At 38.9% G+C, this 25,070-nt stretch overlaps 3 protein-coding genes across 7 annotated transcripts in view; 2 read left to right on the top strand and 1 right to left on the bottom strand.

Moving 5' to 3' along the window:
- Positions 1-1,455: 1,455 nt before the first annotated feature.
- On the top strand, positions 1,456-8,800 carry hmox2b (heme oxygenase 2b). Of its 3 annotated transcripts, none has more exons than XM_041967708.1 (7): positions 1,456-1,549; positions 2,058-2,134; positions 2,895-2,996; positions 3,102-3,219; positions 3,387-3,878; positions 5,913-6,036; positions 6,120-8,800. In XM_041967708.1, exons 3-7 carry the CDS (start codon positions 2,929-2,931, stop codon positions 6,245-6,247), a joined length of 930 nt encoding a protein of 309 aa, XP_041823642.1. In that variant the 5' UTR covers positions 1,456-1,549; positions 2,058-2,134; positions 2,895-2,928; the 3' UTR covers positions 6,248-8,800. The 3 variants fall into 3 exon arrangements, with proteins under 3 accessions (XP_041823642.1, XP_041823652.1, XP_041823662.1); XM_041967718.1 differs by having other exon boundaries at positions 1,467-1,518; XM_041967728.1 differs by lacking the exon at positions 2,058-2,134 and having other exon boundaries at positions 1,494-1,549.
- A 340-nt stretch (positions 8,801-9,140) lies between these two features.
- dnaja3a (DnaJ heat shock protein family (Hsp40) member A3a) lies at positions 9,141-14,189 on the bottom strand. 2 transcript variants are annotated; one of them, XM_041967657.1, is made up of 13 exons: positions 14,158-14,189; positions 13,728-14,008; positions 12,828-12,964; positions 12,652-12,735; positions 12,320-12,532; positions 12,069-12,221; positions 11,845-11,992; positions 11,050-11,114; positions 10,782-10,910; positions 10,588-10,703; positions 10,331-10,428; positions 10,087-10,222; positions 9,141-9,863 (listed from the first exon to the last, which is right to left on the bottom strand). In XM_041967657.1, the coding sequence occupies exons 1-12, from the start codon at positions 14,172-14,174 to the stop codon at positions 10,101-10,103; spliced, it is 1,563 nt and encodes a 520-aa protein (XP_041823591.1). In that variant the 5' UTR covers positions 14,175-14,189; the 3' UTR covers positions 9,141-9,863; positions 10,087-10,100. The 2 variants fall into 2 exon arrangements, with proteins under 2 accessions (XP_041823591.1, XP_041823595.1); XM_041967661.1 differs by lacking the exon at positions 10,087-10,222.
- Positions 14,190-14,278: 89 nt separating this feature from the next.
- The window catches only part of LOC121628547 (mitochondrial import inner membrane translocase subunit TIM16-like), a 112,935-nt gene continuing 102,143 nt past the window's right edge, over positions 14,279-25,070 (top strand). Inside the window, exons 1-7 of one of the 2 annotated variants that reach the window (XM_041967620.1) lie at positions 14,279-14,418; positions 16,169-16,265; positions 16,510-16,590; positions 16,942-17,012; positions 17,832-18,018; positions 19,040-19,116; positions 22,917-22,967. In XM_041967620.1, the coding sequence (XP_041823554.1) occupies positions 14,359-14,418; positions 16,169-16,265; positions 16,510-16,590; positions 16,942-17,012; positions 17,832-18,018; positions 19,040-19,116; positions 22,917-22,967 (624 nt within the window). In that variant the 5' untranslated portion in view covers positions 14,279-14,358. The remainder of the gene's footprint in view (positions 14,419-16,168; positions 16,266-16,509; positions 16,591-16,941; positions 17,013-17,831; positions 18,019-19,039; positions 19,117-22,916; positions 22,968-25,070) is intronic. The other variant, XM_041967637.1, reaches the window with a different exon arrangement.

The raw sequence follows: 25,070 nt of genomic DNA, 5'->3' as shown, positions 1-25,070 counted from the left end.
GTTGAAATCTATGGAGCACAACTCAATTAGCATGTTTGTTCCAACAGGAACAGAGCAATAAATCCCCACAGGCTTTACCAGGTTTTCTTCTTGTCCATCTTTCAGATGCAGCTAATTTACACTCCAGAGGGTGTCCCCTGGACAAACCCAAAACCAAGCAACCCTTCTATCATGTCCTTTTGACCCACAAAATCATTATAAAATTAAGGTTGATTTTTAAAAAAGTGTTAAGGCAACATTTTAACTGCCTCAGACTGAGACCGTGCTCACAACTACTGAGATTTGAACTGCACAGATAACAGTGCTTCATCAAATATATTCAAAACTCCAAAGCATCAAAGTGGTATAAAGATAAGTGAAATTAAAGGGTCTGTAATATCAATTATATTTTGCAACAGAAAAAGAGCACTTAATTAACCCTTACAAATCTCCCAATGCTTATTTTGTATTTATACATTCACAGGTACAGCCAGTTAAATCAGTTAGCATGAAGGACAAAACCCACACACTTCCCAAACACTCCTGCAACTGCAAATGTAACTGTAGATACAAAAAAGAATAACACCTAACAAAACTGTGGCAAAACACATTAAAACCAAGCAAAGTGAAAACATATTTGACTGCATTTTAGAATGCAAACAATTGCATCGACTGCATTATAAAAGTAGTCACTAAAATCCATAAAGTTTTCTGAAGTTTGCTGATTAATCTTCAGTGGTACAAATGCAATTTTGAAAGCAATTCAATATTATGGTAACAGCTTTTTGGCCCTTTTGGAGGGAAGAGAATCGTCTTGTAAGCCCTCCTCATCACCACCACCACCACCACCTACTCTGCTAACAAAGCATCTGACACTACAGCCACCTGCCAGACCGATATCAGGCACACAAGCACATATGCAAATACACACATATAAAAACAGCAATCTGGCTTTCAAATGTATTCTGCATGTCCTGACAGATAAATCTGTTCAGCAACAGACAACAGCATTGTACATAATTCATCATTAGCATGCATGAATCATGTATGCACAAAAACAACAACAAATTCATATCTGTCTATGTGACTCATTTTGGACCGAGCCTTGTTTGTAATTATGCAATATTTTCTTTACAGATAGTGGTTTAAACTTTTCTGAAATTTTCTTTTATTTGTTTTTCTGAGTTGATCTTAACATCAACTTTTATCCTGAATTCAGATGTCAAACTCTTCACTTAAATCTTTTCAGTTCCTATGTAATTATATATATATATAGTACTATATACTATACTATATATAGTATTATAGTGATATAGTGTTTTTCTTAGTAATTGGTCATACCAAATCATCATAATAACTGTAAAGCTGGCTAGAAAAAAGTGTATGATAAAAAAAAAAAAAAAAAAAAAAAAAAGTCTACCATGAGAACTACAAATTTACGTAACCACTTCCGGTAGAAAAGCGCTTGGCTTTCAAGACCGGGTAGGAAAAGAGGTCGATGTGTTGTTCCGGTAGACTTTCGTATCCTGATTTCTACTTGTAAGTTGCTTGTCATTGTGCCAGAGTGAAGGTTTGTTGTGTTTAGCAGTTGACGAGACTAACGCGTTGCAGTCAGCAAATGAATCGAATAATCGTTATTAATAAACACGAATATTCTTATTTTCCAGCCTAATTTTAAACGAGTTTGTTTGCTTGTAATGCTACGTTAGCTTGCTTTTAGCTGACTTAGCTAGTTCTCTAGTAAAGTTAGCAGTGGTTGTTTGTATGATGCTACCATTAAGTTAAGATGATGTTACTATTAACTGGTAGCCTTCGTACAAAGAAAAATATAGGGTGTCAGATAAAAAAAACTTTTTAATCAAAAAAGAGCTAAAAATGAGTACAACACTTTGTCAACTCGCTGCATAGAGCAATAGCTGGCTGTATCCACTGTTTATTCTTTGAGACTCCGGGTAAACGCCAGAAGGCCAGAGCTTTGTTGTTTGAACAGCCTTTTGTTTCAGCGTTATTCAGTTCACTTCTGAGTGTTGTTTAGAGCTTTAAACCAGCCAAATTTACACATTTCCTTTCACCATCAGTCCAGAGTCAACAGTGTAGGGGAGTGCGGTGATTTTCGCACCACCTGTTTTCCGATCAAGCGTCTGCTGCCTTCTGGGTGAGCACTAATCGATTCTGTAATTTAAAGGTCATAATCAGTCTGCTTTTTAATAGCACCTGTTAGTATTTTATATGGCAGCATACATAGCTCAAAAGAAAGTTGTATAATTTGATCAAAACCAAAGCCAATTGGAACAAAGGCAAGTTTAAATGTGTCATTTGATGAAAGTTTAATCTCCACTGGCAGTTTGTTCCACTTGCTTGCAGCTTAACAGCTAAATGCTGCTTCTCCATGTTTAGTCTAGACACTAGTCTGGCCTAGCTGACCTGAGTCTTTGGACCTATCTCTGCCAGATTTATATTCTCTTAACATCTGTATTCTGGACCTACACCTTTCTGTAATTTGTAGGTTATCGATAAGATTTTAAACTATTCTGTGAATGACTAGAAGCCAGTGTAAAGATTTTCAAACTGGTGTGATGTGTCCAGATCTCTTAATCCTAGTTAAAACCCACAGCAGCATTCTGGATGTTTAATGATCTGTTTGAGAAACCCTGTTAAAAGACCATTACACCAATCCAGTCTACTGGAGATAAACACATGTATGAGTTTCTCCTGGTCTTTTTGGGAAACAAAACTTTTGTCTAAAAAAAAAATACCACTGTGTGCACATATTTCAAAATGTTTAGATATATAATAGAACTTATTTTCTCAAGATTTAGTTTCATATATTAAACATAGTGAAACTTAAATGTGAATGATCCTTTGTCATTTGAATGTTACTTTCCTGCAACTTAAATGCTTTATACTGGTTTTAGGGTGAGTTTGGTCCAGAAAAGATCAGCAGAGAAAATGGAGACGCCAGCGAGTATGTCCAACGGAGCAGGGCATGGTTATGAGGAGAAAGAAAACACCCTCAGGTGAATGTTACTGTAGTACTTTAACTTCTTTTTGTTTGTGATATAAGAATCAAAACTAGCTGTGTTGCTATGGTTTAATCAAAGACTTTTCTTTTCCTTGCACAGTCCAGAGGACTTGTCTGAGATGCTGGCAGCAGGGACCAAGGAGGTTCATGAAAAGGCTGAGAACACACAGTTTGTGAAAGATTTCCTCAGGGGACGCATCCGTAAAGAACTCTTCAAGGTCAGACTGAAGAAAATCAGGGGGGAAAAAAAACTCAGATTGATGAAAATATGTAAAAAATGAGAAAAATGTAGGAATAGAACAGACAATAAATATAATTTTTGCAATAGTGTTTGAGTGATAAAGTGATAAGAGGTGACAATTTAAACCTTTTTTTGTTTTCTCAGCTTGGTGCTGTGGCGCTGTATTACACCTACACTGCCATGGAGGAGGAGATTGAAAGAAACAAGGACCACCCCCACTTTGCCCCTCTTTATTTTCCTACAGAGCTGCATCGCCACGAAGCTCTAGCCCGTGACCTTGAGTACTTTTATGGTCCAGAATGGAAAAGTCAGGTTAGCTGCTCCCAAGCTACTCAGTGCTATGTGGACCGTATCCACCAAGTAGGGCAGGAGGACCCAGTATTGCTGGTGGCCCATGCCTACACACGCTATATGGGGGACCTGTCCGGGGGCCAGGTGTTGAAGAAGGTGGCTCAGAGAGCTTTGAAGCTGCCGCCTACAGGAGAGGGCCTGGAGTTCTACCAGTTTGATGGCATCCATAGCGCCAAAGCATTCAAGCAGCTGTACCGAAGTCGGATGAATGAGCTGGAACTGGACATGGAGACAAAGAAGAAACTGGTGGATGAGGCTGTCAAAGCCTTTCATTTCAACATGGAGGTGAAAGGCCAGAGGGATCTGGTGATCTGGGGTCTCATTTATAAACGTGGTGTATGCCCAAAATGGAGCCTAAAAGTGGCGTACGCCACTCACGGTGCAAAAGTTGCGATCAATAAAAACAAACGTGACGGGAAAATGTGCACACCTGTACGTAAACTCTGAGCATGCATACGGACATTTTGGAAATGGGGAAAATTGATGATGCATGTGGTTGAGGTGGTGAATTGCAGCCAGACTGCGTCATACTTACACATTTAAATTCACTTCACACCGAACATCAATTACAGATCCACGTTTTCATAAACATTCAACAATGTTATCTGTACTGCAGCCATAACTATTCCATAAATATATTCCAGTATGAAAATTTTATAAAACTACTCAAATCTCAACCCTGGAGCAACTGACGTAGCTTATACCACTGATTGACCCCTGCCCAGTATGAGGACCACGACCCACAGTCCCCTCCCCGATAGGAAGGCTTTATATGGGAGCAGGGATCTGTGAGGATGTAATGCAGAATTTGAGAAGAAAACAAGGCAAAGATTAATTTTTAAGGGTCTTTTAATGTATTAGGTTTGTTACACGTAACTGTCACCATGTTGCACATCACAGCTCAAATTTCTTTAAGTTCATCAGCTATGACATTAACGGTGCTGATGATGTCCCGTTGTGTTTGGAGTAAAGCTTCGGTCAGAACCTGACCACTTCCAGATGTACCTTGTGCACTGGACACACTTGTGCTGGAGACAGCCAGAGCTCGGCAACAACATCTCCCTCATCAAGTTGGGACCTCCTCGTCCTCCTCACCCCCCTCCCCCGACTGTGGAAGAACTGAAGAATACAGCTCATCAGCCTGATGTTTTCTCTACATGTGTATAAAATAGTTTACACTGCCATGACAAGATATATAACAGAGCTTTACTGGGTTCATCTGTAGTCTCTGCTAAGTCAGAGTCTCCCTCCTTCACATTTTTGGTCCAGTGTGGGGGCTCGGGTGTGTGCTTGCCCCCTTCGGTTGCACACACTGATCACTGATGGTGGGAGGCAAGTCTTTTTTTTTTTTTTTTTTTTTTTTTTGGCCTTCGCCACCTTAAGGTCTGACCTCTTCTTTTTTTTATTAGCTCCTACAAAGTGCAGGTCATGTATTCAGCAGCATTGGTTTGTTTGTCTTAATTTAAAAAATTATGGACAGATTTTCAGATTTTGATTAAATTTTCAGAAAAGGAATAATGAACAAGTGATTAGATTACAGAATTTATCCGAATCACCTTCTGGATCCAAGAATTTTTTCAAAGGATTCTTTACTATGGGGAGATGGCGATAGTTTTGTCATTACAGCTTCTAACAAAAAATAATGCCCATAATCATTGGCCAAAAAAAAAAAATTACAATGGCTTGGCAGAGGTCTACGATCTTGAGTACTTCTAGTTTATTTCTACCACATTTCTGTCAGTCACACTGACAGACTGCACCACATAACATTTTTTTTTATTTGTGGCTCCACTTTGCATTGACCACATATATAGCTGGGTTTGGACGTGTTCAGGCTGGAATATGAAGCCAATTCAGGCGTGCACATTTCCAAGTAGTGTGTGATTTATAAAGGGGAAATTGCCTGCATGGTTTTAAAAGCCTTGATTTATTTATTTATTTTTTTTTTTTTTGCTGTGCACCATTTTTGGCTTTTGGGCATTTGTTCACTTTTAGTATAGATCCTATGCAATGTTTTATAAATGAGACCCCAGGTTGTGTGAAGGTCTGAAATGTTTTAAATTTTCATTAAGTTTGTGCATGTTTTAATTGATTGAGTCAGGGTATTATGTTTATAACTAAAGGCAGTTTTGTTCTTTAAAGTTATCCCAAGAAAATTACTATTGAAATGCACTTTGAAACACGGGACATTTTTCTTGTTAGGTTTGCTTACTGTTTCACAAAGGGTTGGGTTTTCTTTGCGCTGTCAAACCTAAAGAAAAAATAACTAAATGGTTTTAGAATATATAAATGTAGACTTATATATGTTTATTGTTGCAGGTATTTGAGGAGTTAGAAGAGATCGGCAAAACTATTCAGGAGGATGTTTTAGATGCTGGCATGCCTGTTCATGGAGAAATGGGCGGAGACATCAGCAAATGTCCTTACTATGCTGCTAAAATGAGTAAGCATTGTGCTTAAGTTCTTCAAACTGTGAGTAATGCTGCATCTTGGTTTGCTATCTAAGCTTGTGCTCTTGTGTTGCAGCTGCATCGGGTGGAACTGCATACGCTTGTCAGCTGGCCATGGCTGTTCTCAGACACCCAGCAGGACAGGTCCTGTTTGCTACTTGGTTTGCTGCCTTGGCTGGATTAGCGGCATGGTATCTGATGTGAAGCAGCCCCTCAGTCTGTTACTCAGCTGCAATGAGACAAAGAATAGTTGAAGGAAGGACAGTAAGGAAACAAGAAAGTTTCAGCTACTTTTGACCATTTCATACAAACGGTCAGATCAGGTCCATGTGTTGTTGATGCGTTATTGTTCTGTTTTTAGCTGTAGAATTACAACAGAATGATCTGTAGGACCACTATGATATAATTTCCACACATAAAGCACAATATTTTACAATTTCTGCTACATATTTTGTATGTCTCCAATATTTCCTTGTGTTTGTTCTTTTCTGAAAGAAGCAGGTCTGTCATGAATCACCATTACTGTTTTGTTTCTTTTGTTGTTTAATTTTGGATATTTTATCACACAATATGGCATTTAAAGAGAATTTTGACGCTTATATAATTAAAAACTAACACTATAATAATGTAAGTCGACCCTTTAGAAGAGCAGTGAACTTCTAATTCCTTAAAAAATTCAGACAATAAAATCTAAAGAATTAGCAATAAAATATAGTAAATGAAACATAAAAAAACCCACAGTCAAAACAATATATAAGTTGGAATCTGAGGCTTTATTAATGAAAAGGCACTTAGATAGATATTAAACATTTAGCACAAGGATTATGTGGGTGAATAATCTCAACCTTAACCCATTGCCTAACCATCAGCTGTCAATAGTTTCTCAAATGTTTTATTTCATTACTACTGTTTTTCAGCAAAAGTAAATATTTGGCTGATATGTGTTAAAGTTATCTCATATTAATTTTAAACTGTAAAATGTCTGAATTTGAAGCGTCGGAGTTCAGCTTTAGTACTTTTTTGGTTTTCTTCCAAACCCTCCGGCAGCAGTTGCGCAGTCATTGGTGAAAAACACCCATAAGCCTCAAATACACCTTTCATCTGGTTCCCTGTTGTGCGTGTTTGTGTGTGGGTTGGATTAGGTGAAAAATGATAGAGGTCATATGCATGTATCATAAAATTGCTTAGTAACATAATTATTGTGACGGGCATATATTAAAGTGACTTTTTTTCTCACTTCAAAGCAGTAATTGACTACACGATGTTGTACATTAGCTGATGGATACATGGTGACCTGAGTAATGGTAAACATACTATGCATGTTTTGTGCACAGTAGGTTTTCTCTTGACTGACTGGTATGTTGATCTTTCACAAGGCGACTGTGATACAGATGTGTCTATAGAAACCTATTCTTACATCATATACTGTTTTTTTTTTTTTTTTTTTTTTTTTTTACTGAAAAATAATGTGAAAACTGTCATGCTTCATTTTTCATCCCCAAGTTTCCACATTAATTTGTGCTGAAACAAGTGATGGAAACCAAACTGCTTTTTTGACAAGTGGATGATTTATAGTCAACTTTTAGATGCTAATGATAAGAGAAAATTACAATCTCTCCTGGTGCATGTTCACTTATACTGTTTCTCAGTTTCATAATTGTGATTGGTTATCTGTAGACCGAACCAAAACAAATATGGCCGATTAATTTAATTGCACAGCTTAACTGTCCATGAATGTCTCCCTGCTTATTCAGTTTTATCTGCCACAAGAGCCAATATTAGGATGTAAGTGTTAATAGTTAGTCTTTTCTGAAAGAAAATAATATTATTTTTTAACAGTAGTGCTTTGTCTGCGTTCTTGTAAAGGTCATGTAGCTCAACTGCATGATGGATAAACGTGTGTGGGTGTTATTTGTTTTCTGATACCAGTATACACCCTTCAGCAGCTTGGCTTGTTTGTCCATTTATTGAGATTATATCCCTTTACATCATTACTAAACTACGTGATCATTTACTAATACTGTATATACTGTATATATATCCTTTTTTTTCACAATAGATGAGTAATAATTGTGACGTGTGTACTGTATGCAGTTTAATTGCACTGTTAAATGATTGGAGTTTAATATTTACCCTAACAGTGATAACAATTTAGACATTTTGCTTTGTTGTTTTTTAAGAATTATTGTTGCATAATACCAAAAGAACTATCAATTAACTATATTTCAGCCTGGTGCATGTTTTGTGTATTTGCACAGTGGTCTTCTCTGCGTGTGAAGTATTTCTTTACTGTTGAGCAAGAATGATACAGCTGATTGATAGCACAGACGGGAATGCAAGTGGTGTGTTTTGCATTTGAGTGTCTTAGGTTCAGTACAATTAAAAGCATATGATAGACTAAAACAGGAACTCTGACAGACTCCGGAAGTTCCATATTTAATCAGTCATATGATGGAAGTAAGATTGGATGTGTTTATACAGTTCAGTATTTTAATAGACTTTCACAAATCTCAGGCAAGCTAGTACTTTATGACCATAAAGGAAGACTGTTTAAATTGGTGTGGATTTTAATCATCTTGTGGTTTCACTTTAATTTCCCCACAGTACCTTTGTTTTTCTACCTGGAGCTCTAACTGGCTGGAATGCTTATTGTATGAGGGTAAAAGTCCAGGGTTATGTTATGCAGTTCCTCAAATAAATGTTTTCCTCTTCATATTGAAGTAAAGCTGATTCATTTGCTTGTCTTTTCATGTAAAACAGATTATTTGAATTCAGCACATATGCTGTTAAAGGGAATTTTGACCATTCATCCTGATTTTTTTTTTTAATTGAGCTGTTGCCTCGGAAACCACGTGTTCCAAATGAAAGCAACTGTCAGCTGGATTAACACAAAACTTTTAGATATTCATGATATTCAATGCCAGAATCCTGGCAAATAAACCAACAGAAAATATACCAACAGCAATTACATTTCCAAGCGCTGTAGTTGATATTTATTTTCTCTGCATAAATACCTTAATGATAGCCATTCAGCCACTTTGTGTTTTAGTGGTATTCATATTCAAGAAATTTGATAGCTCTATAAGAAACAGGCTCCCAGAACAAAACTTTTATTGTTGCTGTACAATTTGCTTCTAATCCATGAATAAATGCATATTCTACAGCTGTTCATGTACAAATGTGTTTAAAATCTGTTTCTCCTATAATGCAAGGGTTTAAAGAGGGACAGACCGGAGTAATTGATCCTCACAGTTCAGGAAAGTAACTATCGACTGCAGACACCGTCAAGACTGAAATCTATGCAGAATGTAAACATGTAATTTGACTGTTTAACCTTTAAGGACTGAGGTGCTCTTAAGAGAAATGTAAGCCTGAAAAGGCAACACAATTCATAAGATCATTTAATCCTAAATAAACCTTTATTGAATATTTGATGCCAGTACAACTTATTTTTGAAATGTGGACTCTATTACCATTTTTCTTTTTGGGAATCACCAGAGGCCAACATGCCCTGGGTGCTATAAGAATGTCCTTGGAGCCCCAATTTTTTTCCATGAATATTTTTTATGCAGTGGCCAACAGATGTTTTTGTCTGTGGATCCATTTAGACACAGGAGTAGAGAGGATAATCCAGTGGCTTTTTAAATTCAGGGTTGACTAAGTAGGTCGTTCTTCCAAATAACTCCTTTGCAAGCCGCAACAAACATCCAACAGTCTTTATTTCTGTCATTTTCTTTGTGAAGTGGCTGCTCGTGCTTTACACTTTCTTCTCTGCAATCTGACCTGCTGATGAGTCCTCAGTTCCAGGAAGATCTTTTACCTTGAAGAAAAAAAATGGAACTGCTGAATTGGAAATATTAAGATCAGATAATTATGATATCCCATAAAGTGGCTAGATATCTAACTAAATGCAGGGGTACATTTTTCATGGTTTAAGACAGCCACAATCCAGATAATGTAAATATTGCAGCATAGTGCTTCACAGGCACAGACATGGTAATGTCAGAGGAGGTAATTTTAGATTAAATAATAACCAGTCTTACCTGGTTTGTGGCTGTCAGGAAGAACTAAATAATTTCTTTAATTTGGAGAGGAATCCCCCCTGTTCTTGCAACTCTGCCTCCTCCTGGTCATGCCCACTTTGCTCTACCTCAGACTGTTTACAACTGCTGCCCCCACCTGAACAGAAAGGAACACTACATCTAAGTACCCTTGTTCAACCCCAATTAAAGGTAGCTAAAGGGAAAAAAGGGACTAAAGCCCTTTTCAGTGAGACTGTTCTTTTACCGGTGTTGGTGGCAGTAACACCATTGACTGTCCCCTCTACGTCTGACTCGTCTTCAGCGTAGCTCATCAACAGAGCTCTCTGCCTGTCTGTCAGCGTCCTGTACAACAAAATCAAATTTTTGTGTAGTTGAGAAAGCAGTTTTGAAGATGAGGAAAATTATAGCATCCCATTGTATTCAATTACAAAACTTTCTGTCGGGTGAAAACACAGAACTTAATATTAATACTGAAACAAAACAATGTCTTTGAAAACTTACTTGGGTATTTTTATTTTGACATGGATGTAGTGATCTCCAAAGCCATAGCCACTGACTCGAGCAATTCCTTTCCCTGCCAGGCGGATCCTGTGGTCTGTCTGGATTCCTGTTGGGATCTGAAAAAATAAATTGCTCTGGTCATTCATTAAACTGTACAAGATTGAAATACTCCCCTATAATCTGCCTCCACTTACTGTTAAATTGAGTGTTTCATAAAGGCCTTGTGCTCTAGCTGTGCCACCCAGGATGGCTTGGGCTACAGAGACATAAACATCAGAGTGGATGTCTGCACCGTCCCTTCTGAAAACTGGGCTTTTTTGGACCTGGACACATCACAAAATTAAATTGTAACAAAGTGTTCAAGTAAAAAAAAAAGTCAACCTAAAATTAATCCACCCAATCTAATTTACATCGGGCTTGGTTCTGCTACAAGATCAACAGCTGGACACAATGAATACCAACCCGAAATGTGATAAAGATCTCCTTCTTTCCAACTGGCATTCTGACTGTCTGACCATCCTCCACTCCTAAAAAAAACAAAACAAAACAATAGTTAATATCTGCATTTTATCAGGCTGACAATATTGCTTAGCCTGTCATATTCCTGTCTGTCAAAGAATTGATTTCAAAATCCTGCTGGTAGTTTACGAAGCACTGAATGGTTTAGGACCAAAATACATTCAGGATCTTCTGGTTCGTCATGAACCAACCAGATCCCTCAGGTCATCAGGGTCAAATTTACTTTCATTCCCAGAGTCAGAACTAAACATGGAGAGGCAGCGTTCAGCTTTTATGCTCCTCAAATGTGGAGCAAACTCCCAGAAAACTGCAGCTCTGCGGAAACTCAGCAGTTTTATATCAGGACTAAAAACTTTTCTATTTGCCACCTTTTATCAAAACAACTGTTAATCCCTCAGACTGAAATTTATTTCTTGTATTTGATCTATTTTATTGTATCTTTTTCTGTTTTATTCATTTCCTTTTTATTTATTTTTAAAGTACTTATTAATACTTCCTGCACCCTGCTGTAATGCTTTTAATGTTTTATTTAAAGCACCTTGAATTGTCTTGTACATTAAATGAGTTACACAAATAAACTTGCCTTGCCTAGCCTGACATCATCTGACATTCTTAACAAATGAGGAGAAAAAATATCCTTGAGATATTTACAGATTGCAAAAAAAAAAAAAAAAACAACAACAAAAAAACAAAATAAAACAAAAAACATGGCTGGACAGATACTGGAGTGTGACTGACCTGCAGGCACAGGAACCATCACAGTCTTCCTCTGCTTGGTCTGTCCAGTACCACGGCAAGAGTTACAGGGGGTGGAAATGACTGTGCCTTTGCCACCACAGCGACGACATGTAGAGCGCATCACAAATGGGCCTGTATTTACTGTTTCCTGTGGGAAGGAGAACTCAAGTTTAGAAAAAGAATTCTATAATAATTTGAAGCAATACGTCTATCAGAGTTCTTACCATGCCGGAACCGTTGCAGTGGTGGCAGTGTTGAACTTTAGTGCCTGGCTCATGACCCTTACCATCGCAACGTTGGCAAGTTGTTTCTATGTTAACAGTTATCTCTTTGTTGACTCCTTTTGCTGCCTGAGTGAATGTTAGCTCCATGAAGTACTGCACCAAAAACAAATGGTAACAAATAACTTCCACTTGAGCTCATAAAACAAACATCAAAAACACTGTTTAGCTTTACTTTGTAGGATCTCACTAACCTCTTGTGGCTGATCAAATATGGCGTTAAAGTCTCCAAAGCCGCGGCCTCCTGAGAATTCTCCAAAGATTTTGCGGAAAAGCTCTTCTGGGTCCACGTTGCTGGCATGTCCAGTCCAGTAGTGCTGCCCTCCTCCACCGCCTGCCTGACCAGCGTCAAAGCCTGTTGAGCCGTATATGTCATATTGCTTCCTCTTCCCGTCATCACTAAGAATCTTTGGGGGGGGAAACGGTAAGGTTTGAGAGGACAATTATTCACTCAAATTTTAACAGAGAAGAAACAGATTAACAGTAATTGTACCAAGCAGAACTTGAGTAAAGTCCAAAACCAAACCTCATATGCTTCAGCCAGCTGAGCAAATTTTTCCTTAGCTTGTGGATCATCTTTGTTGGTGTCGGGGTGGTATTTTTTTGCCATCTGAGTAACAACAAATACACTATCAACTACTGTGATAACAATCTAATTAACAACTACTACAAATTGTTTAGGTGAGTCAGTATAAAACAAACCTGGTAATAAGCTTTCTTGATTTCTTTCTGGGTTGCTGTGCGAGGTACCCCTAGAATCTGGTAGTAGTCCTGCTTGCTGCTGGATGAGGCACTTGAGTGAAAGGACAGGGTGTAGACTACATGTGGTGATTTGAGGCCTGAAAGGTTCCCAAAAGGATGAGAGATAATTTACATAAAAAAAATATCATTTAGCTGCACTGCAGCTGCATCAAAAACAAACTGAAAACTGTACCATTTCACCTGAGACTCTTGCAGATTATGATCAAAATGAGGCAGAATTTTATGGTACACTTAAGTTGTACAAACATTTGACCTTATTTCATCTTGTTATGATTAAATTAAAAATGCTACTCCATACACAGTATAAATACACAATTGTATGTCAACAGTTGCAGACGATGTTTAAACATTGCATGATGTGTCAAAAGATTTTAACGGCTTAAACAACCATGAACTTATCGTATTATTGCGCAACTTTGCAAATGAAAGATTATTAATATTAGCTTATATGTTTGACGTTGTCATTATTAGCGGATCGGATTCAACCCCTAGTAACCCTATATTTGGCATCACTTTGCCTGGAAACAGCCATCAATACAAGCAAATAAGCACGATACAAACATTTGCAGTTCCTAAAGTTCAAAGAGTACGTTGAATTTGCTGCTACACCAGCATTGCCACTTGATGGTAGAAATTAGCAGGACTGTTACATCACATCTGATAGACTCTCTTCATTTGCTTCAAAGTACATGCTTAAGCGTTGAAAGTTCACCTTATTGTCACTGCTCACTTGAGCAGATGATAGTTCATTATATGTAACTACTTTATCCTGCGTCACTAGAGTTAATAAGAAATGACTGCCTAGCGTAGCTTAGCCCAGGCTAATATAATATGGCTCACCTGACAGCCCTCTCAATGTCAACGCTTTCCCAGCTCCGTTGCACCCCATGCTTCCCCCTCGCCATAGTTTTTCTCCTCCCAGTGTCGAGAACCGTCGGACTCCTCCATGGTCAAAGGAGATAACGGAACCGGCAGCCCTCTGACATCCAGAGGACACGACGACAGTAATCCAGCGTGAGGAACAGCGAGCTACCGAGGACGCCATCATTCCTACAGTGGCCACCGCTCTGCACACACTGCGCATGCCCAGGAGGGAGTAGGCATCAGATTGGTTTCTTGCGCTGTGACAAAAAAAAAAGTTAAACACTATCGTTCCTTTTTATTAACTATACACTACCAGTCACACTGGGTATAAATGAAGATCAACATGTTTTGGAATTATCAGTTTAGTAGTACATACAAGTTAGAAATTATTCAAATGTTTTATCACCCGGGGTAGTACTTCATAAAGTCGTTTGTTGTCTCGCATGGGAAATGGTAATTCCGCCCAATCGCGGACAGCTAAGTAAAACAAAGCGAGCGCACACCGCGCGGCGAAGCTCGGCTGTCAGCTGTAGAACGGTCATTCTGCAGTACCAACCAGCTCGACAGAGACACCCGGAAGGCACGAAAGTCAATTTGAAAAAGCAGCATGAATCGTTTTAAGACCTCCAAATACAAAAATACTACTCCGAAAGTTTCCAAGAAAGATGTAAGTAGCACACGAGCATCTGTAAAAAAAAAAAAAATAAATAAAATAAATAAACTAAAGCTGTCTTGCTTAACATTAGCGCAGGTAAATTAGCTGAGCTACTTTAGGGAACGCCTGCTTGCCTGCAAGGGATGTTAAACTTCCTGCATCTGGAAGCCTATACAAGAGAGAAACAGCAAAAATAAGAATCCAAATGCAGGCATTTACACGAACTATGGGTTTCGTGTAGAAACTACGAGCCACGTGATTGCATGGAGATGCTAAGCGCAATAGGATGTTGCAGTGACGCCCATCATCATGCCTTTTTTGCGAGTTATTTAATTTCCTCGACGATTGTGTGGTTAGCGTTAAGTTTATTTGGGTCTGCTTAGATTTGTTATGTCAGACAAAGGGAAATGGATAGGTTATCATTATGCCTGTTTGGTAGTATTAGCTGTCATAGGTTGCAAGAGTCGACTTGTGCCTTGCATACAAAGCTAATCTTTTCTTTCTTGTTTTCGTCATTTGAATCCATTGGTTACAAGGTGAAGCGCCTGCATCTCCCATTTGTGATGTGTTTTATGCAATCCCCTCTTATGTTTGTTATGTTCTCAGCCGAGACAGTAAAATGCCTGGCATGCAGACAGTGGATGATCTCTGTATCTCTCCAATCTCTGCACAGTCGGCAGGTGGTGCTTTGCTCCTGTGAATGCTAAACTTGCAGTTCTTCTGGGCTTTAAGTTGTTTCAAAGCCTAAGTCATGTGGTGTCATTACAAACACAGTACATGAGTGAAAGTAGGACAAGAAACAAAGAAATTAGAGAGACATGCTTATAGGGATGGAGGAAGACATGAAAGGAAAGCATAGATTAATGAGTCTTTGTCTTAAGATGATCCAGAAATGCTTGATTGATGTCTAAATCCTCAGGAACTTATGCTGGAAAACATGCCATATCTTGTTTACAACAAATCAAAATTTATTTAAAATATTTCCCTACCACTTTAGAGACTATTAAAATACATCTGTAGTGGCTCTTAATGTTTTTAAAAACAAATAAATAAATGATCTACAATAAAAGCACTTATCTGAGATCCTCCTAAATTCAGTTTGGGAGAAAGTATGATTAAATGGATTAGAAATTCCTGCGGTTACTGAACACTCAGCATTTATGTGGGTTAAATAGAATAAATTAAGTGAAGTATTGTTATTTATTTGGATTTTATTTCAGTTAAAACTTATCCCACACTCTTTCTATGGGCATGTGCGTGTGTTTCCAATTTCTCTCTTGACAGAAACAGGTGTAGAACATAGGTTATGACATGCAGGGTTGCATTAAAGAGAGCATTACTATGTCTTTACTCAATAACGCTGTTGGTGCAGTTAAGTGCTCTCTGAAAAAAGGCACAATGTCGCTCACTATTGCTTTTAGTTTTCTGATGAGCAGCTCAGTAGTAGTTGTTGGAGCATGTTGTACAGAAACGCTGTCCTCATGCTGCTCTTCTTTTATTAATGTTACGTAAGAGGTTTTAAGAGTTCTCAGCCATGCAGGGAGGGAGCATTTCCACTTCCTCAGCACTTTGCTCATCTTGAGGCACGAAAGACTGTGTGCTCAGCCAGGTCCTTCCTGTTTACTGCACAGTTCTCTTTAGTTTTTCTTTTGTAGTTGTTGCAGTTTGGTTATGTTTGCTCTTTAATTGCTGGATTCCCTAATGTATACAGTTAGTTGCGTTCTTCTTATTTTTGCTTATATTTTGCTCTCTTTAAATCTAGGAATGGATCAGCAATGTCCGTGCAGGCACCTTTTCCTGCCAGGGGAATCACATCAAAGCAAGCTCCAAGCTGGTGGCTTTCAATACAGAGCACGCTGGTATGGATATAAAAGTGTAGATGAACAGTAACAATTGTCTTAAGTAGAGATGTGTGTCGACTGTTTATACTTTGAACCTTGTTTGTGTTTACATTTTGTTAAGCTATCGTCTGATCATGATAACTGGTCCAATCAACTAAAAAAAGCATTATCAGCAATACATTTTGAGCTACATGGAAATTGTTGCTCAATTTTAAAAGTTTGACCATGATGTTTTTTTCCTTTGCACTGTATGTGTCTGCAGGTGGAGGAATGGTAGGCCTTACTTCAGTCAAACCTGGTTCAAATGGCCAGTGGACTGTCACCCAGATTCCCTGTCATGCTGGTAGTATTTTAAATTTTTTAAGCCGGATATAATAAAATATATTAATAACATTACAAGTTGCATTTTTGTTTTTTGCTGTTCATGTGTAATTTAACACATTTTGCTCTTGAATAATAATAACCCACTTTGAAGTTTTTGCCTAACCATTTTGTGTATTAATTAAAGCCTTAAAGTATAAAATGCATAATCTGTGTAGAAATAATATTTGAAATACACCAGAAATTGTGTCCTGTTTATATGTGTTGACTTGATATCATATTTCTTTTATCAGCTGTATGAAATAACATTATTAAAGGAGAAATACAGACGTAGTCCCTTAGAAATAAAACAGCTTTTCTCTATCTCCATTAGATCTGGTGACCGACATGGACTTCTCTCCTTTTGATGACAGTCTCTTGGCAACCTGCTCTGGTGATGGAACGGTGAGCTGTTTAATGTCCTACTTCTTCCTCACCTTCTCCATTTATTAGTTAGTCCCTTTTATCTGACTTTCTCTTCCTGTAGTACACTTAAAATAATTTAATATTCAGTCCTTGCAGGCATTGTTGTTCCTGGCAGGGGTTTGAACGCAACATGAGCCTTTTGGTTTTTGTTATTTAAACCTTTTAAAGAAGACACCCACATTATCCTCAGCCACAGGTGCCCCAGCAAACTGAATGTGCTGAGTGTGGGTCTGCATTCTCAAACTCAGCAGCTCGGTTTACCTCACAGACATGTACAGAAACATTTTAAGTGTTGCCACACACACATGAACTGAACTGGTCTGCAGTGCCCAACATTCGCTAAGCACTTTTACTTTTCTTTATCCTATTCCAGAAAAGGCTTTTTTTTCTACCAAGCTGGTTGTGCTGAGCAAAGTAAATGATTGTACATTTTTAGTTTTTTGTTTTTACCGTCTTAACTGTGAACTCATCATGATTCAGCCAAGCTGATTTGTCAGCATCAGCTAGAAATCCAACCCAAACTCCACATTATGTGTGTGGTTTCAACATTTACAGATGATCATAGTTCATGACTTGACAACTTGTGTGTAGTTGTAGTAGTGTAGTTGTTGTCGTTGTAGGTGATGAACCTTGTATGGCTTAAAAAAACAGCTGAGTAGACTTATCATGAACATGTGTGAAGGAGAGGAATGGCACCCATGTGTGAGAACTATTTCCTGTAAAAGGAAGAGAAGATTTTGAGATGTCAAAGAGAAAAGAATCCATTATTCTAATTTCTTTCCATCTTTTTATATGCAGGTGAAGCTGTGGCGTTTGTGTGATCCAGAGCAGGAGCAGCCCAGCAGTCCAGAGCTGACGGTGCATCCAGGTCTAGGCAGGCTGGAGCTGGTGCATTTCCACCCCACTTCCTCTGGTTTGCTGGCTGTTGGCACCACAAAGTCTCCTCTGATTTGGGACACCAGCCGCCAGGAACAACCACTAGCAGGTGATTTCAGAGTAAAAATGAAAACATGTAACACAAAACTTGTCAAAGTCTTTGTTGTACATTACGTACTGTGTCTTGACATGTAACATTTCAGTTTCTGTCAGTTAATCTTCAGTTTATGTTGTGCCATGTTTTGTTTCTGCGTGTAACATAAACCAATATTTGGAATGGAGTGAAGTGGTTGGTTGGCCTTTTTCGTTGGAGAATGTCTGACTGACACTGCCTACGTTTTACAGCCCTGTGGCTCTGTCTAAGAGCTGGAGCAGCAGAGGTAATGTTTTGATCTGCAGTCCTGATCCCAGTCTCCACAGACTGGCCTCAGGATATAGTCACTATCCTCTGGCCTTAAACCCCTCCCAACCTCCCCTCCCACAAACACTATACTCCTTCACTCATCCCATGACAGCTAGCCTGGCTGCTGCTGCTCACTGCTGATCCAGTCTTTCATGAGCTGTATCTCCACAACACCTTTCATCACATTCATTTGTAGTTCTTTTTATTTGTGGCTGAGGAACAAGCTCTGAAAGCAAAAATATATGAGTGTGTGTTTGGATTCTTTACCCTCTAAAAGTGTGTAACTGTCTTAACAAAGCACCCTTCTTTTTATTTATTTTTTTCCATTTGTTTGTTGTCACGGTAAAACTGAACAATTCACACAAGCTGTGCTGTGTGCTCACTTATGTCACTGGAGTCTTATGTGTATCATGCTCATAATTTCTCACATATGCTGAAACTTAAACCCTTCTTTGGTGTAAATCATCCATATTTTATTATTGTCTTCTGAATTCTTTCTGCTTAATTTATGGCTTCATCTCTCCCCTTTCATTGACCTCTTGAGATTGATGTGTGTTTTTGTCTTGTCTGTGTTTGTGCTGTCATTCTTTGTTCATTGTGTGTGTTGTCATGTCTCCTATTTTTCTAAAAAAAAAAAAAATCTATTTTATTTTTTATTTTGTCCGTATTTAATCTGAACTCAGTATCGTGTTTTCTGTTATCTCTCTAACTGATCATCTGCCTGCAGCTCTGGAGCCACACAGCGACCAGGTGCAGAGTCTAAGCTGGAAACATGATGGCTCTCTGTTAGCGTCCTCCTGCAAGGTCAGGACACCTCACCGTGCACCACATATATATCACAATAATCTGCATGGCTCACACTAAAATTTAAAAGCAGTATTTGGGTGGATTTCACTAAACAGTTAAGACCTGTATGCATCCAGGTCTGATTCCTGCAGCTGTAACTTGTGACCACTAGATGCAGCCAGAGCCTCACAGCCGTTTCTATAACGTCAAAAAGGGTAATGCTCTTAGAAATAAGGGTGGGAATCTCATTATATATTGGATTACAATTAGTGAGACATTTTTTAGAGGAAAATAAAAATAAATTTGGAAAACCATTTGTATATAAAAATGTAATTGCCTGTTAGTTTTAGTATTGTAGTAGTGATGCCAAAGACATTAATTGGAGTCCTGAGGAGATTTTCCTCATAAGTTTGGAAACTGTAGACTCTTGGTTATTAACCCATTAAAAATGGCAAGAGGCTGCGTGTGAAGGATTAATCTCTCAGGGCCATAAATTTTTGCTTCAGCCCTGCCTCATCTCCAGCTTGCATCCTTCTATGGCCCCTTTATACTCATGACTTTTTTTTTTGTTGCAAATTTGTTTAACTTCTGAGAACTAATATTTCTTTAATACACACAGTTGTTATGTAATGCATGGATATAAAAGAAACAGATTTAATTGCTCAAGAGAAAAAAAGGAGAAATTGCATTTTTATGGCAAAGGTTTTCCGTTAGGTTGGTGTTATTTTAGGCATAGGAAAAGGAGGGAGGCCGTAGAAGGGAAAGAGAAAGAAATGATTTATAAGTTGCTATATAGGAAAAGCCAGTGACATTGGAAAGGGGGAGGTTAACTCTTTCACTTTGCATTTGCTCCTTTTCTAAAACCACACACTGACTGATGTGAAAATGAGACAGAAGCCCCTGATATATGTTTCAAAGAAGACATGATGAGCTTACTGCAACCACAAACCAAATAACCTTTGACACAGAAATGTACCATGTGCATCCTCTTAATTAGTATGATTGTTGGTCTGGTTCTCCTTGTTTGTCTTTGCTTTGACAAGTAACAAATTATTCCACCAATCACAAGCTTTGTCAAAATCGTGACATCCCAGACAGGATAATTGTCTTAATCAGAGCTACCAGCACTACCATTAGCTTCAGTGTAGCACGAAAGAACAAGACACCTGAGAAGAAAGTGTGTGTGTTGGGACTGGGAGAAAGTGGGGGTCCAGCCCTGCTGAGGCTCTGGTGTCATTTAACTAAAAAGGCCCCATTCAATCTCTCCAATCCAAGTTATTAAAGCAAATAGAGCCTGCTAACATGTGGGTTCAATCCCCGGCCCTCCTATAGGGTAAACATTGGGGCACAGGGCTTGGTTGGGGGAAGATGAAGGGGAGACCACCACCTCAAAAGAGCAGGAATCATGACAGGCCTCATTTGGACCTACAGAAAAGTATATTTATGACACACTTGTAGAAAGAAGGGCAGCATTCAATAAAGGAGAATAAAATCCCCAGGTACCCCGAGCAGAGGTGGAAAGCCTGTGTTTGTCTGAATGATGGACGGGACTGCCGGATGGTTTGCTGTACAGAAATTAGGTGTAGCTGGATTTGTGGTCAACAGTCCACTTTCAGTGCTGAAGGTTACATTATAATCAAGTTCTTTATCATGCTCTATTTCCCATGGTGCAAAGAATAACTGTTGAAGATCCTTCAGCCTCACACAGCAAGCTGCAGCAGGCTTTGACTTTAGTAACCGTGGGAGACTGCGAACAGCAGTCTGGCAGCGCAGTGTGTTTGATGAGCAGAGAGAGTGACAGAGTGCACCCCAGTGTGAAGATTCCCAGCATCTGTGTAGCTTTGCACACATGTAAAAGTTGTGTGTTGCAGACCTGCAGTGAAAACTCATTAAAAACAGCTTGAGAATGAGGCTCTACCTCTTTGATTAAACAGCTGCTGTCTCAGCACACACACAAATACAAATGCACACACGGATACCCCAGCCCTCCCATCTGTGCATTTATGAGTTTAGATGGAGTGTTTTTTTTATGTGTTGTTGTCATAGGCTTACGAGAGTGTGTTTGCTTGTTTGAGTGTGTGTGGATACTCGGTGGACACACTGTACGTGAATAGACCCTCATTTGTGTGTTTGCACAGCCAGATAGTTTCCTCCCACATGTGGTGTTTGCAATACAACACTTAGGATGAAATGGCACACAACTGCTTCCATTAGGAAGATGTATGTTTTTGATCTATCTATCTATCTATCTATCTATCTATCTATCTATCTATCTATCTATCTATCTATAGATAGATAGATATATAGATATAAATTTAGTTATTCTAATGTTTGTTTTTAAGAGCAGATGAATGTGTTGTTGGTAAAAGAAAAAAAATTAGACAACTTGAGCATGTTTATACAGATAATAGTTGGCTGTGGATTAGAACATAAGTTTGGTCAAAGGGATAGATAAAGACATTGATGTGCCTGTTCAGTAATAACAGAGATGATCTTCTTCAGCAGCTTTAGTGGGATGTCTACCAAAATAACTGCATCTTATCAGTATCATTTACCAGAGACTGGTACAGCCTTACTGCTTAGAGATGACTTTAGTCAATTTTCTTTTTTAGCAACAGGTGGACTCTTACCCAAAGGTCATGAGGAGGAAATGTTTATTGTATGTTTGTGTGTGTTGCTCCTGCAGGGCTCTTTGAGCCTTTGGCTTAGTCGCAGGTCACAGAGGCCTAAAGACATAGCTGTCTATGTGGGGCATCATATTCGTGGGTGGGCTGCACTCACACATAGACAAGATGGACGCAAAGTGGAGCAAATTAGTCAAAATCCCTGTTTGCTTTTTTGAGGAAAAAAATAGCAAATACCTGCCTTCTTTGATTGGCGAGTGGAGCAGAATGAAGTTGAGCTGAATCCCTGCTCAGGTTCGTTAAAATACATTCAAACATATGACAGTTTGTCAATGTCAGACATGTGATAGCTGAATAATATTTGGTATAGATAACTATTGCAGTGATTGCCATTGCTTTCATGTCTGTGCGTGCACCTTACAATGTCTCGGTCAGACTCCTGATTCCCTTTGACATGTATATGTTTTGTGTGGGTATGGTTTAGCCTAAGTACTTATAAGTATTACCTGCTATCAGCTCCGTGTGTCAGGGTGCTGCTGTGATCACAGTCACACAGCAGTATTGAGTGACACATCTGCAGACACGAATGTCCCACACAGCCTGATCCCATTAAACCCAATTTCCTTCCAATCACACAGGAGTCTCTCTGATTGGCTCCTGTGATTGATGCTGAATGTGTGTTTTGGCTGGCCAGGATCAAGGCACACAAGGCCGTGGAGAGGTCACTGGATTGCATTTGCTAATAATGAATCAGTGAGTTCTCACTGATAAATAAAGAAACTTCTGACAACCTATTTGAATTATGCTGAGGTGGAGCGAGCCTTTGTTAATGCTTTCAATATGTTGCTTTAATATTTCAGTTGTCCATTTAGTTTGTAAGAAAATAATCCAGCTAACAAAGACGTCTGTCATTCCTTCCACATTTTCTTTGAGAAAACTTGGAAATCCCGGACTTTGATCTCATTTACATATTAAAGCTCTTATTCTTCAGTAGCTCTCAACATTATTGCTACTTAGCGCAAGATACTGTTGGTATAGATTGGACTGAGAATGAATCTACTATACAGAGATATTAAAAAAAGGGCAGTTGAGTTTAGATTTATCCTGCAGTGCTCCATCATGCCAATTTATGTTTAATCATTTAAAAGTTTTCCTTTTTCTAATAGTTTATTTTTTCATGCTTTTCCATGCTAGGACAAGATGTTGCGAGTGTTTGATCCAAGAGCCCAGCTGTCGCCTGTTCAGGTAAGTCCCAGTTAAAAGAAGATCCTACCACACTTCCAAAACAACAGGTGCTCTTTGTAGCGGAAGTGCTGGAAGACGAATGATAAATGTGTTTTTGGTTTGTATTTTATAGAATAATTTCCCTCCAAAATCACTTGTTGTAGATTCATCTGTATCTACACTGTTTCAATCACAGCACAACAGATGAATTAAGCTCTGGTCCTTGACCCTTCCATCCCTGTTTCATATGAGCCCATTTTTTTCCACGCTACACCCAGTAAACATGTTGACAGTAACCTACAGAGTTCACCACTGGCCACTCTCACTGACTCATGACTGATTTATGAATGTGCTACACATGGTGCAGTCCCTTTCTCTACTTCCCACGGTACCCATCCCACACTAATCTAATGTGAACCACTCTACTCCCACCACTCCTTCTTTGCCCTTAATGTAAATTTCTAACCAATGACCTCCAGGCCTAAACCAGTAGGACTCCATCTCAACCAGCAGCAATGAGGAAGTGGAGTGTCTGGGCATTTATGTGTTGAGGGGGGCAGTGAGTGTCATGAGAGGTTGCTTGCTGTAGAGCAAATATTCTCACACATTTCAGTGGTGGACCTCCCAGGATGTTTTAATTACTGGGATGCTCAGCCTGCCTCATGGGCTCTCAGGTTTGTAAATATGAGGAATCCTGCAAAAACACTGCATGCCACAGCAGATTAAATATCTGATCGCAGAAATACCTGGAAGGCAGATCAGTTTGGGTAGTAGAGACCATATTTTTTAATCATGCATCTGCATGCATGCATCAACTCTTGTATCTGTTTACAATATTTGCTCAATCATGAGTTCTATATATGTTTCAAAACTTTTGCGATCTTTCTGAAAGAGAAAGAGCTCCTCTCTCTGCCTAACAAATAAGTCTAAGTAATTCAAATAAAAATTTAATTGGGCTGCAAATCACTTGTCACAACCAAAGGTCACATTAATTTAGGATGATGTCTTCGACAGTGACTTCAGTGGTTACTTATGGCAGGGATGTGCTTGGAAATTCCTTCTTACTCTATGGTTTATTTAACTCCATTAGATAGATGACATTTCAGAGTATAAGGGCACATTGATGACAAAGGAAAGTTATGAAAGCCCACAGTTTTATAAGTAAAATAAAACATTTCACTGACACCTAGTATTGCTGCTTTAAAGTCAGTGCAGTAGAACAAGAAATATAATCGCTTTATTGCACATATTCTTCTTCTTACTCTGCTGGGCCACCAGGAAACAGAGGGACCTTTGAGCCAAATCTTTGAAACTTTCTGCTTTTTCCTCTGTTTTTCTGTCTTTCCAAACTCTCTGATTTGGATTTTGTTGTCACAGAGATGACTAAGAAGTGCAGATGTGAGTTAGCACTGTCCTCTGCCTGCAGCACATGACTTAACCACCTCAAACCATGGAGAACTGAGCCACAGATCAAAGTTATTAGAGAGTTGCTCTGGTTCTGGCCTCTGGTTCTTCTCTCTCTCCCTTTCTTGTCTCCTCTATGTATCTCTGAAACACACAAGGTCCTCCTCTGAGAGGCTTTGGTTTAGAGGCCTCTGAGAGCAGAGTGGGTAGAGCCCCACCATGACAGCTTTCAGATGTGCAGCTGTCTCTCTGGAGAATGAGAGAGCCACAGAAACTCCTCTCAGCTCCCCATCTGCTGAAAAGTGGTTTACAGGGTGCGGGCGCTGAATCTTAATCATGCTAAAACATTAAGACTGCTGTAATTTGATTGCATAGAAAGCTGTTCAGCACCACAAAACAAAATAGTGCAGCATTTCTTATTGTATAAGTGATTTCACAGAGATTCCCCAAAATCCTTTGTGCTTGGTATGAAAGCATTTTCAAGCACTTTCTCCACTCAGCATTTGGATTGGTTTGTTGTTATAGGTAGGATGTGATAGAAAGAAAAGTCCAGTGTGGCCACAAAGTAAACATAAGGTGTAAAGAAATGGCCAAACTCTTTGAATTTGTAACCTCACTGGGACATCTGCTTGGCTTCTTACATGAAGCTCTGAAAATGTTTCTGGGAAAGGATATCTCAAGAAAGCTGGAGGCCATCATCGTCATGGAGTCATGCAGAGA

Source organism: Melanotaenia boesemani, chromosome 2 (assembly GCF_017639745.1).
Source record: "Melanotaenia boesemani isolate fMelBoe1 chromosome 2, fMelBoe1.pri, whole genome shotgun sequence".
NCBI classification, from domain to species: Eukaryota; Metazoa; Chordata; class Actinopteri; order Atheriniformes; family Melanotaeniidae; genus Melanotaenia; species Melanotaenia boesemani.
The sequence above is the reverse complement of the archived record's forward strand: the minus strand, read 5'-3'. Positions and strand labels throughout refer to the sequence as shown.

What these genes read in the sequence shown, in the direction of transcription:
- hmox2b (XM_041967708.1), top strand. Translation starts at nt 2,929, where the DNA reads ATGGAGACGCCAGCGAGTATGTCCAACGGAGCAGGGCATGGTTATGAG. An exon ending in TCCGTAAAGAACTCTTCAAG is followed by an intron (nt 3,220 to 3,386) that starts GTCAGACTGAAG and finishes TTGTTTTCTCAG; the next exon opens with CTTGGTGCTGTGGCGCTGTA. An exon ending in TTACTATGCTGCTAAAATGA is followed by an intron (nt 6,037 to 6,119) that starts GTAAGCATTGTG and finishes CTTGTGTTGCAG; the next exon opens with CTGCATCGGGTGGAACTGCA.
- dnaja3a (XM_041967657.1), bottom strand. An exon ending in ACTGCAACGGTTCCGGCATG is followed by an intron (nt 11,993 to 12,068) that starts GTAAGAACTCTG and finishes TCCTTCCCACAG; the next exon opens with GAAACAGTAAATACAGGCCC. An exon ending in GTCAAAATAAAAATACCCAA is followed by an intron (nt 10,429 to 10,587) that starts GTAAGTTTTCAA and finishes TTTGTTGTACAG; the next exon opens with GACGCTGACAGACAGGCAGA.